The sequence below is a fragment of the Sycon ciliatum genome, chromosome 12 (assembly GCF_964019385.1).
Source record: "Sycon ciliatum chromosome 12, ocSycCili1.1, whole genome shotgun sequence".
In the NCBI taxonomy this organism is placed as follows: domain Eukaryota; kingdom Metazoa; phylum Porifera; class Calcarea; order Leucosolenida; family Sycettidae; genus Sycon; species Sycon ciliatum.
In genome coordinates this window covers 4,142,597-4,162,583 of record NC_088654.1, presented here as the reverse complement: position 1 = coordinate 4,162,583, position 19,987 = coordinate 4,142,597, and the positions used below count along the sequence as shown (strand labels likewise).

The window sequence follows — 19,987 nt, the reverse complement described above, 5'->3', positions numbered from 1 at the left end:
CACTAGCCATGGCTGAGGGACGGATGTAACAGTGGTGTGTATAACCTCGCTAATGGCAGTGTCCTCAATGCTAATGGACGCGTCATGTTTTTGTTTATAATTTAAGGTGCAATTTAGCGCTGATGTGGGTATTTCTTTGCTTTTCTTCATTTGGTCCTTTAAAATGAAGCGGCTTTTTATTTCCTTTTTCTTCTTTTGCACCGATTTATTTATTTATTTATTACAGCATCTCATAGCACAGTGAGAACACCGGCCAAAACAAAGAGAGAGGGTGTTAGCCAACCACGGCAAGGAAGGGAGAAGGGGAGGAGAAGAACAAAAATTTTCTTGCTGTTTTTTACCGGATGTGTCACGACTTTGAATTGAATTGAATTTTCCTGAATTGATTTGATTTTTAGCGTTATGAGCGGCTTTATTGACATTGCTGTTCAGATTGGATCCTTTATTGGCCCGTAAAAGAGGCTACCAGGCTACCAGGTCGTACCTTTGATACAGCATCCAGTGCTGGGACTTCCACAGCAAGCCATTTCCACAGCGCTGCACACCAAATCCAGGATACCCTCAAAAACCGGCAAAGATTACCACTCACGTTCCACTACTGCCTAGTACTGAATCCTACCTGACTTCTTGACACGACTCAAACTTGCCAAAGTCAATAAATCAACGTCAACTACAATAATCAAGCCACATATCTGCAACGTCACGAGGGTGCTGGCAAAAGTCCTGCTGGCTTCGCCTGCCGCCGTGCAGCCCAATACGTGGCTAAAAAACGTGATTTTTGGGACTTTTTGGGACTTGGAACAACGTTCTGCACACTTTCGCGTGTTTCTATGATACGACAAGTTGCGCACGGTCTGCTCAGATTCAAATACAGTGCTGCCAACAAATGACAGCGTGCAACAAAATAATCTTTCCTTGCAAGGGCACACTTTCGGCCATAACTCTTGAACGGCTGGTCAGATCGAGACAAAATTTCAGAGATTTTGCAGCTGTTCATGCCCTTTCAACTGATGTAGCACTCGATATGAATTTACAAATTCCACTTTTCAGGGATTTTACGACCAGTCTGCCCCCTTAATAATGACTTGAAACCAGCAATCATTAGTCACAATAACATGTCCATCGTGGAGCGGTGTCTAATCAGTTTGCCTGTAAAGTTTGATGGCCCCTCAATTCCTGCCATTTGGCATGATGCAGTGCAGCAGTGGACCTCCCCCCCCCCCCATCTTCAAAGCGCAACTCCCCACCTCATAAATACCTGTTTCTTCCGCGATGACACTGTTACCCTCGCTTCTCTTGGTGCTATCCATCTCACAGTACGATGAATAAAGGCCCATTTATAAGTTGAAAGTTTCAAATACATAAAAACGGTTATCCACCGGCTTTTCAGTTCTGTATTTTTCTTTTTCTCTTACGGATAACGGTAAAATACTGCATCGAGATGTCATACATCGGAGAACGGGGTGTTGAAGAGCAGGACGCTGAAGAGAGAGATTCCCAAAAGCTGCACGACCAAGAGCAGGACACCCAAGGGCAGAACATCCAAGGGCGGGACACCCAAGGGCAGGATGCCCCAGACCAGGACACCCAAGAGCGGGACGACCAAGAGCAAGACCAAGAGCGGTCCGCTGAAAAAGGTCGGGATTCTCAAGAGCTACGCGCCCAGGAGCGAGACGACCAAGCCAAGCAACCGGCATGCCAGGATTGTGAATTCCGGGATGCCCGAAAACGGCTCACCCGTGAAATGGACGTCCGAGAGTTGAGTGATCTAGAGCAGCAAGCCAGAGCATGGTGCGGATCAGTGCAAGATGCGGAAGTCGGGCGACAGGCATTCCGGGATTCTCAAGAACGGCAAACACAATCGCAGGCCGAAGGAGTGCGGCTCCCCCAAGGGTTGCATGGGCATGTGTTTGGCCCCGAAGACCGGCAACAAACACACGAGCAGAGGGATGCCCAAGACGAGAAATGGCGAAGTCAGGTTTCACAGCAGTGGTTCCCTGGAGAGCCTCGCGCTCAGTTGGGGTATGTCCAAAATTGGCAAGTGGCAAGTCGAGTCAAAGCCGCGAAACAGCAATGCTTTGAATATCTACAGTTGTACGACCCAGAGAAGGAGCTGGATGCCCTAAAACTGGAGTCGGACGCCCCACAGCGGGACCAGGACGCTCAACTGCGGAAGCCCGACGCTCAACTGCGGGAGCCGGACGCGCAGCAGAGGGAGAAGGACGCCCTAAATCGGGAGCTGGACCACCTAAATTATGAACAGGCCGCCCAAAATCGGGAACTGGGCACCCCCAAATCGGTAGCTGGACGCCTAAGACCAGGACACGGAAGTGCGGGGCGCAGAAAAACGGCCATGCTCCAATCCTGATCCTGAATCTGACCAATAAGGGCATAGCAGATGTAGGTCCTGGGATATGAGTTTACCGGAATAGGTCAGTTTGCTATACGTTCTTTGGACATGCAAGATCAGTATTCAAGTAGCAAGTCATGTACATGTAGTTCGAATTCACGTAATTCAGCAGGAAAAATACAACTATCAGTGTTCTGCCGACAAGGATGCTTTTTAGTCAATGTCACCCATTAATATGCAATAGGCCTTGACGGATTATGCTAGCATAATTTTTCGCATAATTCCTACCAAAATCGAATAATCGCATAATTCGAGGCAAATCGCATACGAATCGCATAAATAATGGAATAATCCGCCTGTTCGTACCAAATTCCATAGAGTTGCACATGTTCTACAAGTACAAGTAGATACACCAGGAAGTCGTAGGTTTACGACTCCCTTGATAACATGTTCAGTCCATTACAATCAGTGATGGTCGTAGCTACAATTGTAGGTCGGACGGTGCGTTGACCCCGTTGAACTTTTGCTACTACAGTACAACGCCCTATAAAAAAAATCCCCTGTTATTTTGCACAGAACCATCATTATACATTAGCAGCATATATGAGCATAATGCGGCATAATATGATAACTTTTAGCATAAAAATAGCATAATTCTGCAATTTTTCCAGCAATGCGAAAAGCATAATTTCACGAAAATATTAGCATAATCCGTCAAGGCCTAATATGCAAGTATAGTTCTTGCCATCCTACATGTAAACACCGACATGAGTGATACAATGTATATTATGTACTCCAGTATGAGTTTCCGGCATTGTTGCATGGCTTGTTCATAATTATTAATTTATTATCTTGATTCTTTTCTTTTCTTGGCTGCATACATGTATGTACCCCGCGTACTACCTGTTTCATGTCTTGCTACCTGAACCTCGTTCGGAATTCTCTGCCAGGTCGAGCAATGGCACAATGTCAATGGATACTCTCGAGGCTGTTATTAATCTGTAAGAGTTGTCTGGCTTTCATCTGTAATATACTAGTACTTGAAGCAATTGTGTGTAATTCCTTTCTTGTATACATATCTTACACTCAACAAGATAGGCTTTGACAACAACATTTTGGTTTGCTTAAGATGCAACCTACTCGTTAGAAGAGGGGAGAGAAGTAGCAGGACAACACAACAAGGTAAACAGGATGGGTTCCAAGAAGAAACCTGGGTAGCCCTTTCCCAAAGATGCCATAAAGAATTCGCAACTTATGCGTTTTCCAACCGTTCTAAAACAGGTGAAAGTTGCTGAAATCGCATCCATAATTTCAGAAAAAGCCCAAAAGTTGCTAATATCGCAAATCAAAGATAATGAGTTCTTGTGCATAAATGTAATGTTGTCAAAAACAACCAAAAATGAAGCGGAAATAGACAACACTACGGCGCAGCAGCACAGCCTGAGTTTTAGGAAATGAACAGACTTGGATTGAGTCATTGTCCTTTTAGTTGAACCTAAACCTTGGTCACTGAAACAGTTTTACACCTACTTTCACCACTCACACCTTATCACCTTGTGCCACACCTTGCTTCATTGAACATCTCATCCGTGCCGAATGAAAGGGCAGTTGCGCTCAATGAGCGTCTATTCCATATTGACTGGGAGGCTGTACTCCAACTACATCGGGGTGATCCATCCCTATCTGCAGATATGCTGCACGACACTTTGGAGGAGATACTGCAGTCCTATCTAGAGCGACGCAAATCGACAATCCGATGCACACCCTCGAAATCTGCCCGACCACCTTGGCTAACACCAGCATTAAGAGAACGAATCAAACGGAAGCGTGACTCGTACAGTGTGTACAGGAAGTATCAAACCCCTAAAAATCAAGCTGTGTATAAGGCGGAACGGAATAAGACCCGTAACCTCTCGCGGCTGGAGCACCGCAGATTTCTCCGCACTCTCGATTCATTCTCCCAAAAGGCCCAAATACCATCACCGAATCTACACAATTTTATCCGACGTTTGCGGTCGGACTCCACCGGAAAACCCACTGTATCACGCCGCACCGTCCGAGGAGCTGACATCAAATCACCTGACGACATTGCAAATGCCCTAAATAAGCAGTTCATTGCATTTGGTACTCCGGATAACCCTCAGTGGACGCTCCCGCCTTTGCAGGACGCCTCGACTGCGCCGCCGCTCACCTCTATCTTCACCACGCCCTATGCCGTGCATAAATGCATCAAGCGTCTAAAGCTCCGGAAAGCTGCGGGACCTGATGGAGTTACACACGAGCTGCTGAAATTGATTGGCCCGTCGATATCGCTTCCTTTGAGTCTGCTATTCAATCTGTCTTTCTCCACCGGTATTTTTCCAACTGCCTGGAAAGCTGCTGTCGTCATCCCGCTGTACAAAAACAAAGGCGCAAGAACGGATCCGACGAACTATAGTCCCATATCCCTTCTCTCAACGATATCAAAGCTGTGTGAGCGAATAATGTATGACAAGTAATATGCACATGTAGATCCATATCTCCATCAATCACAGTCCGGATTCCGTCGAGGTGATTCAACAGCCTGACGGCTACTTCGAGTTGTTCAATCCCTGCATGACAATCGCCATCGTAGCGAGTACAGCCTAGTCTGCTTCTTCGATTTATCTAAAGCCTTTGATACTGTGTGGCACCGTGGGCTGATGGCTAAGATAGCATCATTCTCGATTCAAGGACGCATACTGCGGTGGCTGGAGAGTTACCTGTGTGGTCGCTCACAGCAAGTAAATATCTCGGGTCAATTGTCCCACCCTGAACGCGTGTGTTCTGGTGTCCCCCAGGGATCAATTCTGGGGCCCCTGCTTTTTCTAATGTATGTGAATGATATCGGTGCAATTCCCAACACCTCGCTATATGCGGACGACACCACTCTGCAGTGCTGGCTAGTCACCGGTCGCTCTCCGTCGCGTGTCAAGACCTGCAGGTAGGAATAGACTGTGTGGTCAAGTGGATGCGAAGGTGGAAACTCCGGCCGAACTCCGCCAAGACCGAGATCATGTTTGTCGTCCCCAACGCGTCTTCAGATGTTGCACATCTTCAAACTTTTATTTTCCATTTCCCCGATGATCCTACCCCGATACCTATAACCTCTCGTCACAAGCACCTTGGCGTTACACTTGATAGCAAATTGGACTGGTCCCACCATTTCCAGAATCTGGAAAAGCGGGCAAGCTCAGTCGTCGGTATTCTTTATGGCCATCTCCCCTACATTTCACCAGAATGCCGAAAGACCTTTTATCATACATACGTTTTGCCTATTTTTTTGTATTGCTGTGTGGTGTGGTGTGGCGCTGGTAATGGCCTCTTTGCAAAGCTGGAGATTGTGCATCGACGGATTCTCCGGGCAATACTTCGTTTGCCGCCCGAGACCAACATAGCCGTTCTCTATGAAAATTGCTGTACATTTCCTCTGAAACATTACATTGACCGATCCTCCTGCGTATACATTCACAAAATCAAACTTATCACTGCCCCTCAGCATGTGCAGCATTCCTTAAACTGGTTCAATGAATCCTCAACAAGCCGGAACTCGCTTCGTTTCCCGATTTCAAGAAACAATTCCATGAGCAAATCGCCTGTATTCCTAGCATACCAATTATGGGATTCTCTTCCTCAGCAATTAAAGTCCAGCAACACCCTCAATGCGTTTTTAAGCTTGATAAATATACACGTACGTCGATCTTCATTTACTAATCATTGATTTTCATTCTTTTTGTGTATTACTTCAAGCTCCAAAGTAAATCACATACGCTACCTGTACAATTTATTTGGGTGTTGGATTGATATATAATTGATTTTGGTTTTGGATTGATTTACTTTTTATTTCATTTTCATTTTCATTTAACTTGCCATATTTTGCGTGTGCATTTTTGCCTCTTCTTGTTCTTTTATTCCATGGCTGGTAGCCCTCATTCATAATATTGGTTGACACCATGTCATCCATGAATTGAGAATAATAATAATAAATACTAATAAATACTCAATCTGCGGACAGCATGCTGTTTCGTTCTTTTTGAACTCATGAGCGCAGCACAGAGAAAATGAGGCCGAACCTGATAGCAATGGAAATAAAAATTTCCAATCAGGCCCAAACGTACCTTGCCAGAGTGCTCAAACTGACTAATAATAATAATAAATAATAATAATAATGTCCTGGTGGTGACAGTCAATTTTTTCTTCAGACCTTTCCCGTTTGTCTCTTTCCCTCAAATCAGTAAAATATTTTATGACTTGGGGCTCCCCGCGTGCTAGTTTGTACGTGAAGTGTGTGGGTTACAGTGAGGGCTGCGTCCCACCCGCCTGTGTGGATTCACAGGAAGTGTGAGTTACGAAGTCTGAAGAAAATGTTGAACGGCCTCTGCTGGGATGACGACTACACCATAGCTCAGTGGTTAGAGCATCGCTGGCTACAAGCGAGGGTCCCTGGTTCGAGTCCTGGTGGTGACAGTCAATTTTTTCTTCAGACTTTTCCCGTTTGTCTCTTTCCCTCAAATCAGTTAATATTTTAGGACTTGGGGCTCCCCGCGTGCTAGTTTGTACGTGAGGTGTGTGGGTTACAGTGAGGGCTGCGTCCCACCCGCCTGTGTGGATTCACAGAAAGTGTGAGTTACGAAGTCTGAAGAAAATGTTGAACGGCCTCTGCTGGGAGGACGACTACACCATAGCTCAGTGGTTAGAGCATCGCTGGCTACAAGCGAGGGTCCCTGGTTCGAGTCCTGGTGGTGACAGTTAATTTTTTCTTCAGACTTTTCCCGTTTGTCTCTTTCCCTCAAATCAGTTAAAAATAATAATAATAATAATTTGAAACTCGGATGTTGAGCCATAAATAAATGTAGAAGAGGAAAGGACATATGGATACGAGTTAAGAGTAACTCTTCATCACTGTAACATGATACTATATACAGTCAGAAAGTTTCTGACTGTATATACTTTCTGACTGTATATAGTATCATGTTACAGTGATGGAGAGTTACTCTTAACTCGTATCCATATGTCCTTTTCTCTTCTACAATAATAATAATAATAATGTAGACGTGACAAAATAGAGATGCTATGAAAGGTAAAATATATATATTTTATTAGTGCAAATAGGAGTATAATACATGTAAATGCAGACATGGCCAGACAACAACGAGTTCATGGAATTTTTAAGGATTTTTATGTTATTTAAAATCGATTTTCGTGTTCCGCTCATCAGTGAATAGTATCGGAACTGAGGGTACTGTGTACAAAAATAGAACATTTTATAACAGCATAATGAAAAGTGTGAACAAAAAAGGAAGTGCTACAGCATTACATAATAGGTGTCAAACATAGTGCTAACATATATAACTGAGTGCAGGCACAAAGCATGAGGTGATACAGTGCAACATGACACAACATTTACATCTGATAACCAGCTACGAGAACAACTTTAGCGCGACTACATGCTTCTTTTGTTTACAAAGAACAGGATTATGCACACGAATACATACAGCTTCCAGAACCTTCAACTGCTTTAACATAACTTGCACGGCACAAAACAGAAAAGTGAGAATCATCGTGCACACTAAGACAATCTGGACGTGATAACAAGTGACAAAAAACAGCTGACTTTTTGCTCACGTCGCTCTCTTCCGTCTCATCCCGCTCCTTTCCTTCAACCTCCTCCGCCTTATCCTCGTCCTCCGTCTCATCTTCATCATCATCGTCCTCATCACCACCATCATCATCATCAGTCACTTCCTCATCATCCGCTTGATGCTCAGTCTCACTGCACTCCTTATCAGCCTCCAACATGGCTCCATCATCTCCACCAGCATCACAAGTCGTTTGACCGCTGCTCCGCGTCACCGTTGCTGGGTTCTCTGCTACTGCCCACCCATTTCCAATGTCCATTTTGCGTGGGCCAAGTCCATTCCGTGCATAAATTTCAAGTGAATAGTTTGCTGTGCTTCTTCTGGGTCTATGGGTAAGGATATTGGTTTCATTTTGGTTTGTCGATGATCTCCCTCTCTGTCCAGACACAGTCGGCACCGTGGATCCCAGCACCGGGGGGACCACCGTCTCGGTAGTCACCAAAGGTAAAGGGGGTGGCTCAGGCGGAGGCAAGGGCAACTGCCGAGGTGAGGGTTCAGTGTCTCTCGGTGGCCCTCCTCCATTCCAGGCCGATGATGTTGTGCTAGAGTAGGCTCCGCTGCCGTTCGCAGTGGGTCGAGAAGTGGTGGCCAGGTCACTGATGGCAAACCCACCCCAGCCCCAGCCACCCACAGCACCCCAGGTGGTGGGGCCGGTGGTGGCACGGGAACAGGCGGCGCTGTCGGCACAGCGTGTTTGTCTACTGAGCTAACTGGGTTCTTACACGGCCTACCACGCTTTGGCCGCTTTGCTCTGGCTGGTGGTGGTAATAAGTGCAACGGCACATGTTGTCTGATACGTGCGTTCAGGTGTTGAAGAGTCCTACCAACGTACCGGGCAGCACAATTCCGGCACTCAAAGAGATGAACCAAATGGCTTGAAAGCTGGGGAGGTAGGACATCCTTCCTCACCATGAACGCACGTACCGTGGTGAACACGGGGATGAAGTGGGCAGCAAAATATGTTTTATTGACTAGGGTCTTGATAGCTCTGGACATGCTGACAGACGCGTTGCCTTTCCAAGGCAGGCATAAGTAGATAGGACACCTCCGAGGACCTGTGAATGTATCTTTGTTATTAGATTCTTGCTTCAGTATTTTGTTCTATAAGTCATGTGGGTATCCATTCTTAAGGAATATTGATCTGAGAAATTCCAGCTCGTCGTTGAGCTTCGTTTCGGAGCAGAGCCGCTTTGCTCTCCCCACCAGGTTACGTACCAGGTTCACCTTGTATTGATGTGAGCAATATGAATCATAGACGATGTACTGCCCAGTGAAAGTGGGCTTTCGGTAGACTGATGTTACGACGCTGTTATTAGATTTTTCTACCAGCACAGCCAGAAAGGCGAGTTTGTTGTCATGCTCATGCTCACATGTGTATTTAAGCGCTGGGTGTAGGTTGTTTAGATGATGAAAGAATGTGTCACATTGCTCAACGGAATCAAAATATGTAAAAGAATCATCGACGAAACGAACGTATACCTGAGGCCACATCGACTCATTGATCAAGGATTCACAGTATCCAACGAATATATTTGCCAAAACGGGTCCAAGGGGGACCCCATGACCACACCGTCCACCTGCCGATACATTATGTCGTTGAACGAGAACTCTACGCCCGTAGTGACCAAGGACATTAACTTACGGAAGGCTGTCTCCGACAACCAAGGAGTATCTACCGAATCATTTCGATACAGTACATCAGTACAAATATCGATTGTCTCATCCCATGGTACGTTCGTGAACAATGATACTACGTCAAATGAACACATATGAGCACTAGCGGGAACCTGATGAGAGCGCAAGATATCTACAAACTGGAAACTGTCTTTCACTGTGTGCGTACAGTAATAACTTTGTACGACCCCGAGAATAACACAGAGCCACTTAGAAATGCTGTACTGTGGAGATGAAACCATTGATAGTATCGGTCGCAAAGGACAATTGGTCTTATGTATTTTTGGCAAGCCATAAAGTCGTGGACGGATGGAACCCATTGGCTTGATTTTAAGAAACTCGCCATTGGTAATTTCCTTTTCGGCTTTTAGTCGCTTGAGATACGTAACTAGGTTCTTCTCTACTTTTACGGTGTTGTCATGTGTCGTGACTGGGCCTAATTATGAGAACTTCGAGGTATCATCAAGGATGACTGCCATTTTAGAAAGGTATTCCTCTCTAGTGAGGATGACTGTGGCCCGTCCTTTGTCAGGTCGGGTGATAATGATCGCATTGTTTTTAATGAGTTCCTGGCGAGTTTTAAGATGTTCACGAGATAAGGAGAATGTGCTGCGATCAGGAGGCTTCTCGGCATGTTCCTCCGCTATTGCCCTAACACTGGCAGTGCATACGGCTTGTTGGGCATTAGATACTGGCGTAAGGTGGATGAGTTTTTTTGTGAAATAATTCAAATTCTGTTAGGATGACCTCTTTCTTGTTGCTGCTTGGAGGAATACCGAAGTCCGTGCCCCGGCAAAGTAGTTCCTTTTGGACGGTAGTAAGCTGGATGTTAGCGCGGTTAATAATTGTATCCGTATTCATGTGGAGCGAACCAAATCGCTTTACGCGTAACCACTTGTAATTCTTCTCATACTTTGCAATCAACTTGACTTGTTGTTTATTGTCATTTGCAGCAATTAGGGAACTAAATCGAAGGTAGTCGTGGACTGAAAGGAACGCGCGAGCAGCTCGATACAATCCTCTAAACTCAGACTGTACAGTACGAAGTGTGTCCGAGGACCGGGCTATATCCTCTTTCAGAAACACTCTTTCTATCTCTAGTGCATGATATGCCCGGGCCTTGTACACTCGGTTCTGGATGGAGCTCGGGCACACGCCATTATCGCGACAACGCTGAAGAAACGAGATATTTAGTGCAATACTACGACAAACATGGCGTTTCCGCAAGGCTTTGTTCAGAACAACTATCTGTTCACTATTGTATCTCCGCTTAAGGTATTTAAAGAGTCGGCGTGGAGAAAGCAATTTTTAATATTAGTGCAATTAGGAGTATAATAGATGCAGACATGGCCGGACAATAACGAGTTCATGGAATTTTTAAGGTTTATGTTATTCGAAATCGATTTTCGTGTTCCGCTCATTAGTGAATAGTATCGGAACTGAGGGTACTGTGTACAAAAATAGAACATTTTATAACAGCATAATTAAAAGTGTGAACGAAAAAAGGAAGTGCGACAGCATCTCTCCCCATGGCCCACACAACACTCCAGACTTGTATTTTGCATATAACAGGTACTTCGATGACGAGAATATAAACTGGTGTATAAACTGGTGTGTAAACAGGTTTATACCTCACTCCATACTCACCCACATACAATTGGCCATCTACATAAGTGGTGAATAATGCTGAATATTCACCGCTTATATTCACCACTTACCTCATATTCACCACTTATATTCACCACTTTTCGATACTTACATTGTACTGTAAAGAGAGCAGTACTCGGTGCTGCGCTTGATTCCTCTTCAGTCAGCGCACCGGAGCTGTCGAGTGCCCTAGAAAATGTCGACGCTAACTTCCTTAGACAGGACTTTTCTGAGTACAAACGAAATAATTCCTTGCTTGCCATTGCCGCTGGATCCGCATGTGACCAGGTGCTGACAGTGAGCATCTTCACAGACGGAGCGTTTCAGCGAGAAAACAAGGTTTTGGACGCTCAACATGTCAATGGCCCGATGATTGCGGATCAAGCGGCAAGCCAGGAATTTCGTTTGTACTCAGAACAGCCCTGTTCAAGGACGTTAGCGTAGAATTTTCCTAGGGCACACAACAGCTCCGAAGCGCTGCCTAAAAAGAAAAGAAGTGAGAGTAGAACCGCTTGGCTCGATGTTATAAACCGACTCCCGAATTGGCGCGATGGTCGCGGATTGGTCAAATCTTCGCGTGAAACGAAACCTCTCTCTGATTGGTCAAATCTTCGCCGAAACGAAACCTCTCCCTGATTGGTCAAATCTTCGCGTGAAACGAAACCTCTCTAATGATTGGCTTCCGCCACAAAGCTGCACGAGCGTGTTCTCCATGGTGATTGGCACGAGCGTGTTCTCCAAGGTCGTCACCTCCCATGCCACATGCACCAGTGCGTGTACACGATCGATTGAACAAGATTCTGAACACGCCGCCCTCCGATTCAGGCAAGAACACGCCAGTCGGTCTGAAGGCTCAGTGAAGCAACAACGACTTACGTTAGTTCTGTGTACATGTACATGTATGATCAACAGGACTGGTTTGTTGGGTTTTAGGGACGAGAGGGTGAATATGGAGAGGTATAAGTCTAATATTACCTTCAGCCTCGTGAATATGGGCGAATATTCACTAGTTATACAAACCTCGGCTTCGCCTCGGTTTGTATACTAGTGAATATTCGCCCATATTCACTCGGCTTCAGGTAATATTATATACATATAAACTCCTTTTTTAGGATCACACTAGTGACTCGCAGTCCGCCTTGATGGTTTTTCGACATGCACGACGGTCCCAACTTCAGGATCTCTTTCCCGTCAACGATGAAGAATACAACGTCACCCTTTTTGATGGAGGCTTACATTTCGCCTCCACGAAGACAAGGCGCAACATCAGATAGAACCATTCGTAATAGGTAAGTTTTACTGCGTCGTTGCCATTGGTGTCGTCGATGTCGCTGCAATGATCGTGTAACAGGTGCTTTGTGCTGCACCTGACGTTCGAGGCTGTCCTTCTTTCCCTGTTTCAGCACTCCGTCTGTCAAGGGCAGCACTCGACATGTGCGGCTGAAGAGCCTCGCGTGCCGCTACTTTGAGACAATTCTTGGAGAAAGGCGAGCCCTCCTGCGTTTTTGCATCGACAAATAATGCAGATAGCAGGGGCGACGGAACTTCACTACAGACGGTTTTCCAATCGATGTTCTCCTTTCCGCGTCCCTCGCAGAGCGGACGGAACATGCGCAACCATAATCCGTGGCACTGCCAGTGTTCTTGGAAACTGCTGCTTGAATAATGGCATCGTGATTCGTGGTCGTCCTCAGAAGAACCAAAGAAACGTTTGGGAGTCGATTCAACAGGCTCGTGGTGATTCATTTTACTCTTACTTTGGAAAGGAGACGAACTCTATGTGAGCAAACGGTTCTTTTACAGAGCCCGCGGTGAGATCTGCGCGCGGTAACGGTCACTAGCACTGTGAGGTTCAAACTAACTTACTTGGCGCATAGCTGTTACTTCCGATGTAACTAGTAGTAGTACTAAACTGAAGTCACAAAGAGTGTGTGATGGTACTGCACTGCATGCACTGCACAGAGTCAGTGGTAGTCTTGTACTTGCCCCGCACAGGTTGGTGAAAGGAAGACTCGTCGAGCAATGGTTGTGGCTAGGCACCGGCGGATAATGCTAGTTATATGAGGAAATTGTACTACTAGCACTGCTAGTTATTTGGAGCGATTATGCTAGTTATAATGCTAGCAGTGCCAATAGTGCTACAAAAATGTCAATCCATGCGGTGGGAAATAATGACTTCCCTATGCAGTCACTCGGATTATGGCAGTATCACAGGGCAAACACGGTGGAAACATTAACAGCGGCACCGTCACGGACCACAGCGAGCACTTTCCCAGAAGACAGTTGAAGTTTTGTAGATAGGACAGTGATCAACTCCCGTGACAACTCCAGACCTGCCAGACTCTTTGCCAGTACATGGAAGCGAACAAGTCTCTGATGAATCTTGAAATCCGCATCCACATACCGCAGAACCTCTGCAAGTGCCTCTCCCAGGCGGGAAGTTCCATCAAATATGACAGCCACATACGGTGCACCTGATATCTCCTTCTTTAATTCATCTTCCTCCTTGCAGTGCAGGAATGGAATCAGCTGAGCCATGTGAGTGCTATATGTTAAACGTCCGTAACAACTCTCCAGGAGAGGGTGCAGGTAATCCACCTTACTGAGCGGAATTCCAGCCTTTAGGAAAGCCTCAACAACGTTGGCCCGCCGAACAACAACATCTTCGGACACAGCTTGTGACAGACCGCTTCCCGCCAGGTCAGACGTGCTTTCACTTGAAAACCTTTTCCACGAAATAGTTATTGCCTGTTGGTGAAGTTTCGCCCGCTTCTTACTCTCCTTTCCTTGCACATGTCGTTGGCTATTCACATGCGCTTTCACAATGCTGTGCTTGATACTGATCGTCTAGTTACAAGCTGTGCAGTAGAGTTTCCCCGCAGAAACTGAGAGGTACTCGCCCGGGAATTCTGCTATCCGATCGTGGGTGCTGCGTCGAGGAGCTGCGGTGGATTTCCCAGCTGACACTCTCACGCGCTTTGCTTCGGAATTCTGGCTCGAGTCGCTCGACTTTCCACTTCTTGCAAACGACCTTTTGCGGGCAATAGCAGCTGGTTGTGCTGCTGGAAGACTGTCGGCTGCCCCGTTCTTTTCCAAGTCAGAGCTTCCCTCTTCGCTAACAAAGCCATCACTCTCACTGCTCTCATCTTCTGTTTCAAAACCAGAGCCTCCGTCTCCCATAGCTGCCATCGGGCCAACAAATTACGACAAGGTACGACAGTACAACTAGTTTGCTCACTTATAGCGAAGGACTCACCACTTTTATAATTAATTTCACTGTCACCAACGACTCAACATGCTAAAGTTGAAGGCCAAAATAATTACAAACTACCGTTCTTACTTGGAAAAGACTCGCCGTATCATTGACATTGAACTTCAAGACAAGCATTGCAAATTTGGAAATCAATTTGCAAAAAGTGTTCACAATGCTATATTTAGCTCCAAGTACAAGTCAGTGCAGTTTGAACAACTCCGTAAACGCAGCAAACAGTGCCAAACACGCTTCTGGCAACGGTGGCATCCAGCATACACTTTCATCTGGACGTAGTGCTAGTTTCACACATCGATTGTGCTAGACAAGGTCACATTTGGAGGCTTTATGCTAGGGCAGTGCCGGTCTTCCCCACATGGGTGATTATGCTAGTTATTATGCTAGCATTATCCGCCGGTGCCTAGTTGTGGCCCTTGTGGGTTGGAATTCCAATCTCTACCTTTGTGAGGGAGAGGAGAGTTTGTATATCAGCTCAGTATAAGCATAATATAACCTACTCAGTTGATTATATGGGAAATATAAACCAATATACAGGTTTATATTTCCCATATAATCAACTGGTTAGGTTATTATTATATACGTACACTGAGTCTCGTCCGCCCCAGGATACCTGATAAAGGCTGATTCACTCGCAACTTCTGCTACATGTACTGTATCAGACTATCAGTGCGAGAAAAAACTTTGAAGAAGACGAGTTCGAGCATACGATAATGTATTGTCGTGATTTCTACCCTGCTTTTCATTGAAAAACACTACCTGTATGACCTCCAAACCCTTTGCCATGCAGACCACCAGCACTGATCAGGTGCATTGGACATGACTGTGGTACATGTACAATCATGTAGTTATGCTCCTACCTCCGAAAGGATGCCAAATTATGCTCCAAATTGTCAACCACCAAATTATGCCAATAATCATGCCGGCATAATCCGCCGGTGCCTAGTCAAGTGTCAGTCAGTTCGGCAGGAAACACGAGCTCCAACAACAAGTCGTTTGGCGCAGCCACCTTCTTTGTCTTGACTCTTGTACCAGCGTGATCACCAAAACAATGCAAAATGAAGAAAAAATGTTTGACTTGAAGATTTGTTGGGATTTGAACTCACAACTTCATGGTCAGCAGAGAGCATTCATAACCACAAGGCCAAAAGGAAGGGATAAATCGTGGGTTTTGATAACAAATCGATACTGGCTTCCAGGGCAAGTTATAAACCATGGGAAAAGGCAAGATACCTGGCCGAAATTCTAACTCCTTAACGGCTGGTCCAGTTGTTCTGAAACCGTCACAGAACAATTTGCCGTGCCCTAACAAGCCATTTTACATGTATGTACTTTGTTGTCCAAATTTCCCTTATCTTCATACTTTTTAAGACCCAAACTTGATTGATAATCTTTTTGAACAGGCTGTAGACAGTGCAGTGGTTTTATTGCACTTGTATCTTGATGTTATTTCTAACATCTTTCGATTTACAGTACTTAAAACTTCAGTTTCTTTGGTTGTATCCTTTAGTTCCGTATTTTTCCCACTGATGATAAGAACAAGAAAATCGATTCTGGGTTTTCAATAATATTTTTTGTTATAAATGTCATGTCAAACAAGTAACGTAGTTGCGTGATGTCTGCGGCCTTCATCCTATTCATAGCTACATGTATAAATAATTATTATCTCCACGTAGATTATTTGTAAAGTTCTCTACGGGTATTTATCGAAGAGATCGTAATAATTATTATTATTGTATTTTATTGTACAAAAGATAAAGGACCAAGGAACTACAAGTTACGCTATACTGTCCACTAACACCACCAGTTACTAACAATTCATTAATCAGCTCATGCGATAACATTGCAGGTCACTGACCGACGGTACTGGCATTCTACAACTAACTAGCACATGTTGGATGCGCACTCCAACAGCCTTCCAACTTAAAAGGTTCTAAATTATAGAAATACCGTATTGGAGGGGAAGGTGAGCGCAACCAAGATGAGCACGAGCTGAAAGTCTCAGCTGTGAAGGACGTTGGCGGATGTTCATGCATGTCGATGACGATAATATACTGGCAAGACCATTGGACAAAATAATATAAATGTATAAATTGCAAAGTTGAACTCGGATGGTGAGCCAATATAAAAGTTGGCGGACAATTTGTCATAACTCGTAACATTTTGTCCTTTACCTTTCTTCAGTATAAATTGCATAAATTAATTCTTGGCTCTCCATCCGAGTCCATTATTGTATTGTGTTCTTTACTTACGAATTCTCCATAAGTAATTCCTCCGCGTCTTTAAATTATCGCTTCGCACATCGCAATGTTTGTGACTAAGTCTTGCTTGTCTTAGTCGTTCTGTCGGAATCGCTGGTTTCTGTGTTCAAACATTGCTACGTGTCTATTTACTATGGAAGCCGTGGTGGTCTGGGAGCTCTCGCCCACTCCAAGCAAATTCATTGCACTCTGCACTATTTCGTCCCAGAGCGTGCATATTTTCTCTGGGGTTCGTGCCGGCCCACATCGTTCGCGTGGACATCAGAAAAGACGTCAAGCTCCGGTATAAGAATCCTGGTATTTCTCCTGAATTTGAAATGCTGAAGTCGACGATGGCAAGAACAAAGTGTTCTCAAATTCCTAAAAAAAAACACTACGTGTGGCGCATGTTGCTGCGAAGGTAGTCAAAAAACACTACATGTACGTGTGGCGCATGTTGCTGCGAAGGTAGCAGGTCTGAATACAGTCAACTTCGCCAATAACGACATTCGGCGGGGCATCAGAAAAGTGTCCTTATTCGCGAAGTGTCCTTATAACCGAAGTCCCATTTGAATGTATGTGAACCCATATTTTGTATAGTATGATATGCATATCAAAATCAAGCTCTTGTCTTGCTCTATGTCAATGTGTACTTTATTTTCATACTGCAGTTGCAAGGAACTAAAAATTCAATATGCAAGGAAATGAATTGAAAAATATGCCTTTTTGAGCCATCTATTATTATTATTATTATTTTATTTATTTTACTAGGGTGTTTCCCACAGACCTATGGTCTTCTTACGGGAGCCCCTAGAAAGGTTAAGCATGAACGAACAAATGGGCGATAATCTACAGGGCCAGAGACATGTACATGTACATGTACATGTATGATGATTACTGTACAATCATGTACAACTACATGTACATGTACATTGTATACATAATATAGGTGTGCTGGTAAATCCAACAATTTTGAAGCCAACATTATAAAAGGAAAAAAAGCCCCCCCCCCCCCTTGGCTGCATTTTCTTGCATGTGTGCCTTTTATCACCATAGGTTCTGGTACTTATGCATGACAGGTACATGTACTTGACTGACAGGTACTTGAAATAGCTGTCAAAAGCCCAGAAAGTCGTTATTCAAGCAGTGAATATGACCACGGGGCACTAAAAGCATGTCGCTATACGCGAATTGTCGTTATTCAGATAGTCGTTATATCGTATACAGTTAGATGGGACTTTGCTCTGGGCATGGAAATTCGGTCGTTATTCACGAATTGTCGTTATATCCGCAGTCGTTATTAGCGAAGTTGACTGTACACCAACAAAATCAGTGAAGGCGTGCTCCGATTGGAAAATCGGAGACCTGCAAGCGCTCACAGGTCTTCAGTGGCTGATTCAAAGCACGGCCAGTCGCGCTAGGATTCGCTGTTGCCATGTCGATTGTCATGTGACATGTCAGAATGTACAATCGTCATGTAGTCAGGTAGTTGCGGAACTGCTTTCCCTGGCCTATCCCGCTGGAAAGTCGTTATAATAATTACGGTGCACTTCAAAAATGCTACTAGTTTGCTGTCAAAAAGTGTCATCGCTTGGCTTTCCTCAAATCTAGGACGTGTACGTCACAGCTACAGACACCAGTTGCAGGCCGACTCTGATCCAGAGCACGTGCACGCGAAGTCCTAGATTCTAGTCCCCTGTTCTGCTGGGGGAATGGTTGCATGCAACCTGGAAAGAACCATCGTAAGGACTGTTCTCGACAGCTGAGAGGATATTGCTATTGAGGAGTCCGAACAAAGTTTGCCGTGGCCTGTCAGGTCTCTCCTTGGCCATGGTGGTCTTCTTCATGCTTTTTGGGATTTTTCGAACTAAGAAAAAACACCGTTCAGAGACTCAGTTCAGTGTGTGACTCGACTTGCCAGTTGGGCCGACTGCTCTACTTCAAGTCAGTACTTTTGCACGTGACAGCCCATCAACTATGTCTGGCATCTAGTAGTATCAACTATCATTCTGCTCCCTGCTGTCGTTGTCACGCTTTTGTACAGATCTCCACTGCACTATGACCATGATGACTATGTAGCGCTCGTTCTTCCTTGTCGACAGTCCGTGGCGTTATCAGCTGAGCTCCGCCGGAAGGAGCAAGGTGCGCGCTGAGGATCACCTGTTTCCGCGCAAAGGACGCCCGTCGCCTTCGCAGAAGCGGAAATGTGGACAAGAGACCCGAGGCTTACGCCGGTGAGAGATGGTGACCTGGTGACACCCTGGGCAGAAACGCCTGCCAGCAAATTCAAAATAATTGCGCAGAAATATGAAGAAATGAGATTGTTTTGTCGGAATGGTGTTGGGTGTGTCGTTTTCCCTGTGTTACGCCACCTATTCTGTATTTTCTGTAGCTCTCCGAGGAGGAAGAAAGGTCATCGTCCATCTTCCGCCGTCCGTCAAAGAAAACACCCGTGCCACATACACGATGGCGCGGCGTTCTTCCGAATTCTCCGCTGCTGACGGCAAGGTCAGCGCACGTGTCCGTCAACGACGGCGCGGCGTCTTTATCTTCGCAACGCTCCCGGTGGCACACCATCGACAGTTCGTCGCTGGCGTCGTCCAGCGGTTCCGACAGGTTGGCATCTAGCAGTGTATCGGCGATGACGAATATATCGACGCGAGCGGAGCACACAAATCAGGTACGTACCTACTGCACTGCTTTATCCGATATACACGACTGTCTGTACAATCATGTACATTAATTTTGAATTTTTGCATTTATTTTATTATAATTATTTCAAGGATTACCCGGGCCAGAGGCTTTAGGCCTGTGAAGGAGATCTCCTACTCAGATACAGTTCATGATTCGGGAAAGAGTATAAGTGCAAAGAAAGAAAAGGCAAAGAAAAGAAGCAGGCACAGCAACTGCGCAAGTCGAGGTGTCGGAATACACAAATCCTGCACTGTAATGCTGATGCGGACATTGAAATCCGTTGAGAAGGGAAGCAGCCACGGGACGCTGGCCGTACAGACATGTAGCACTGCCGGTCCATTTTTTTGGTGTTGCAGTGCGCATACGTGCACAGGAGGGGTTCCAAGAAGAAACCAGGCACTGCCCCAACTTTGAAATTTTCGTAGCTCTGAACAGCATACGTTTCAATGAGGCAGGG

General features: G+C 45.4%; 2 protein-coding genes across 3 annotated transcripts in view; both read left to right on the top strand.

Annotated features, from left to right (window-relative positions):
* Positions 1–1,441: 1,441 nt before the first annotated feature.
* LOC135828745 (UPF0746 protein DDB_G0281095-like) lies at positions 1,442–2,368 on the top strand. Its single transcript, XM_065341167.1, has one exon. The coding sequence runs from the start codon at positions 1,442–1,444 to the stop codon at positions 2,366–2,368; it is 927 nt and encodes a 308-aa protein (XP_065197239.1).
* Positions 2,369–18,760: 16,392 nt separating this feature from the next.
* The window catches only part of LOC135828206 (uncharacterized), a 63,527-nt gene continuing 62,300 nt past the window's right edge, over positions 18,761–19,987 (top strand). The window contains exons 1-2 of one of the 2 annotated variants that reach the window (XM_065340660.1): positions 18,761–19,070; positions 19,229–19,516. In XM_065340660.1, the coding sequence (XP_065196732.1) occupies positions 19,041–19,070; positions 19,229–19,516 (318 nt within the window). In that variant the 5' untranslated portion in view covers positions 18,761–19,040. The remainder of the gene's footprint in view (positions 19,071–19,228; positions 19,517–19,987) is intronic. The other variant, XM_065340659.1, reaches the window with a different exon arrangement.

Bases quoted from the DNA above. Each gene is read 5' to 3' on its own strand.
- LOC135828745 (XM_065341167.1), top strand. From the start codon at position 1,442: ATGTCATACATCGGAGAACGGGGTGTTGAAGAGCAGGACGCTGAAGAG.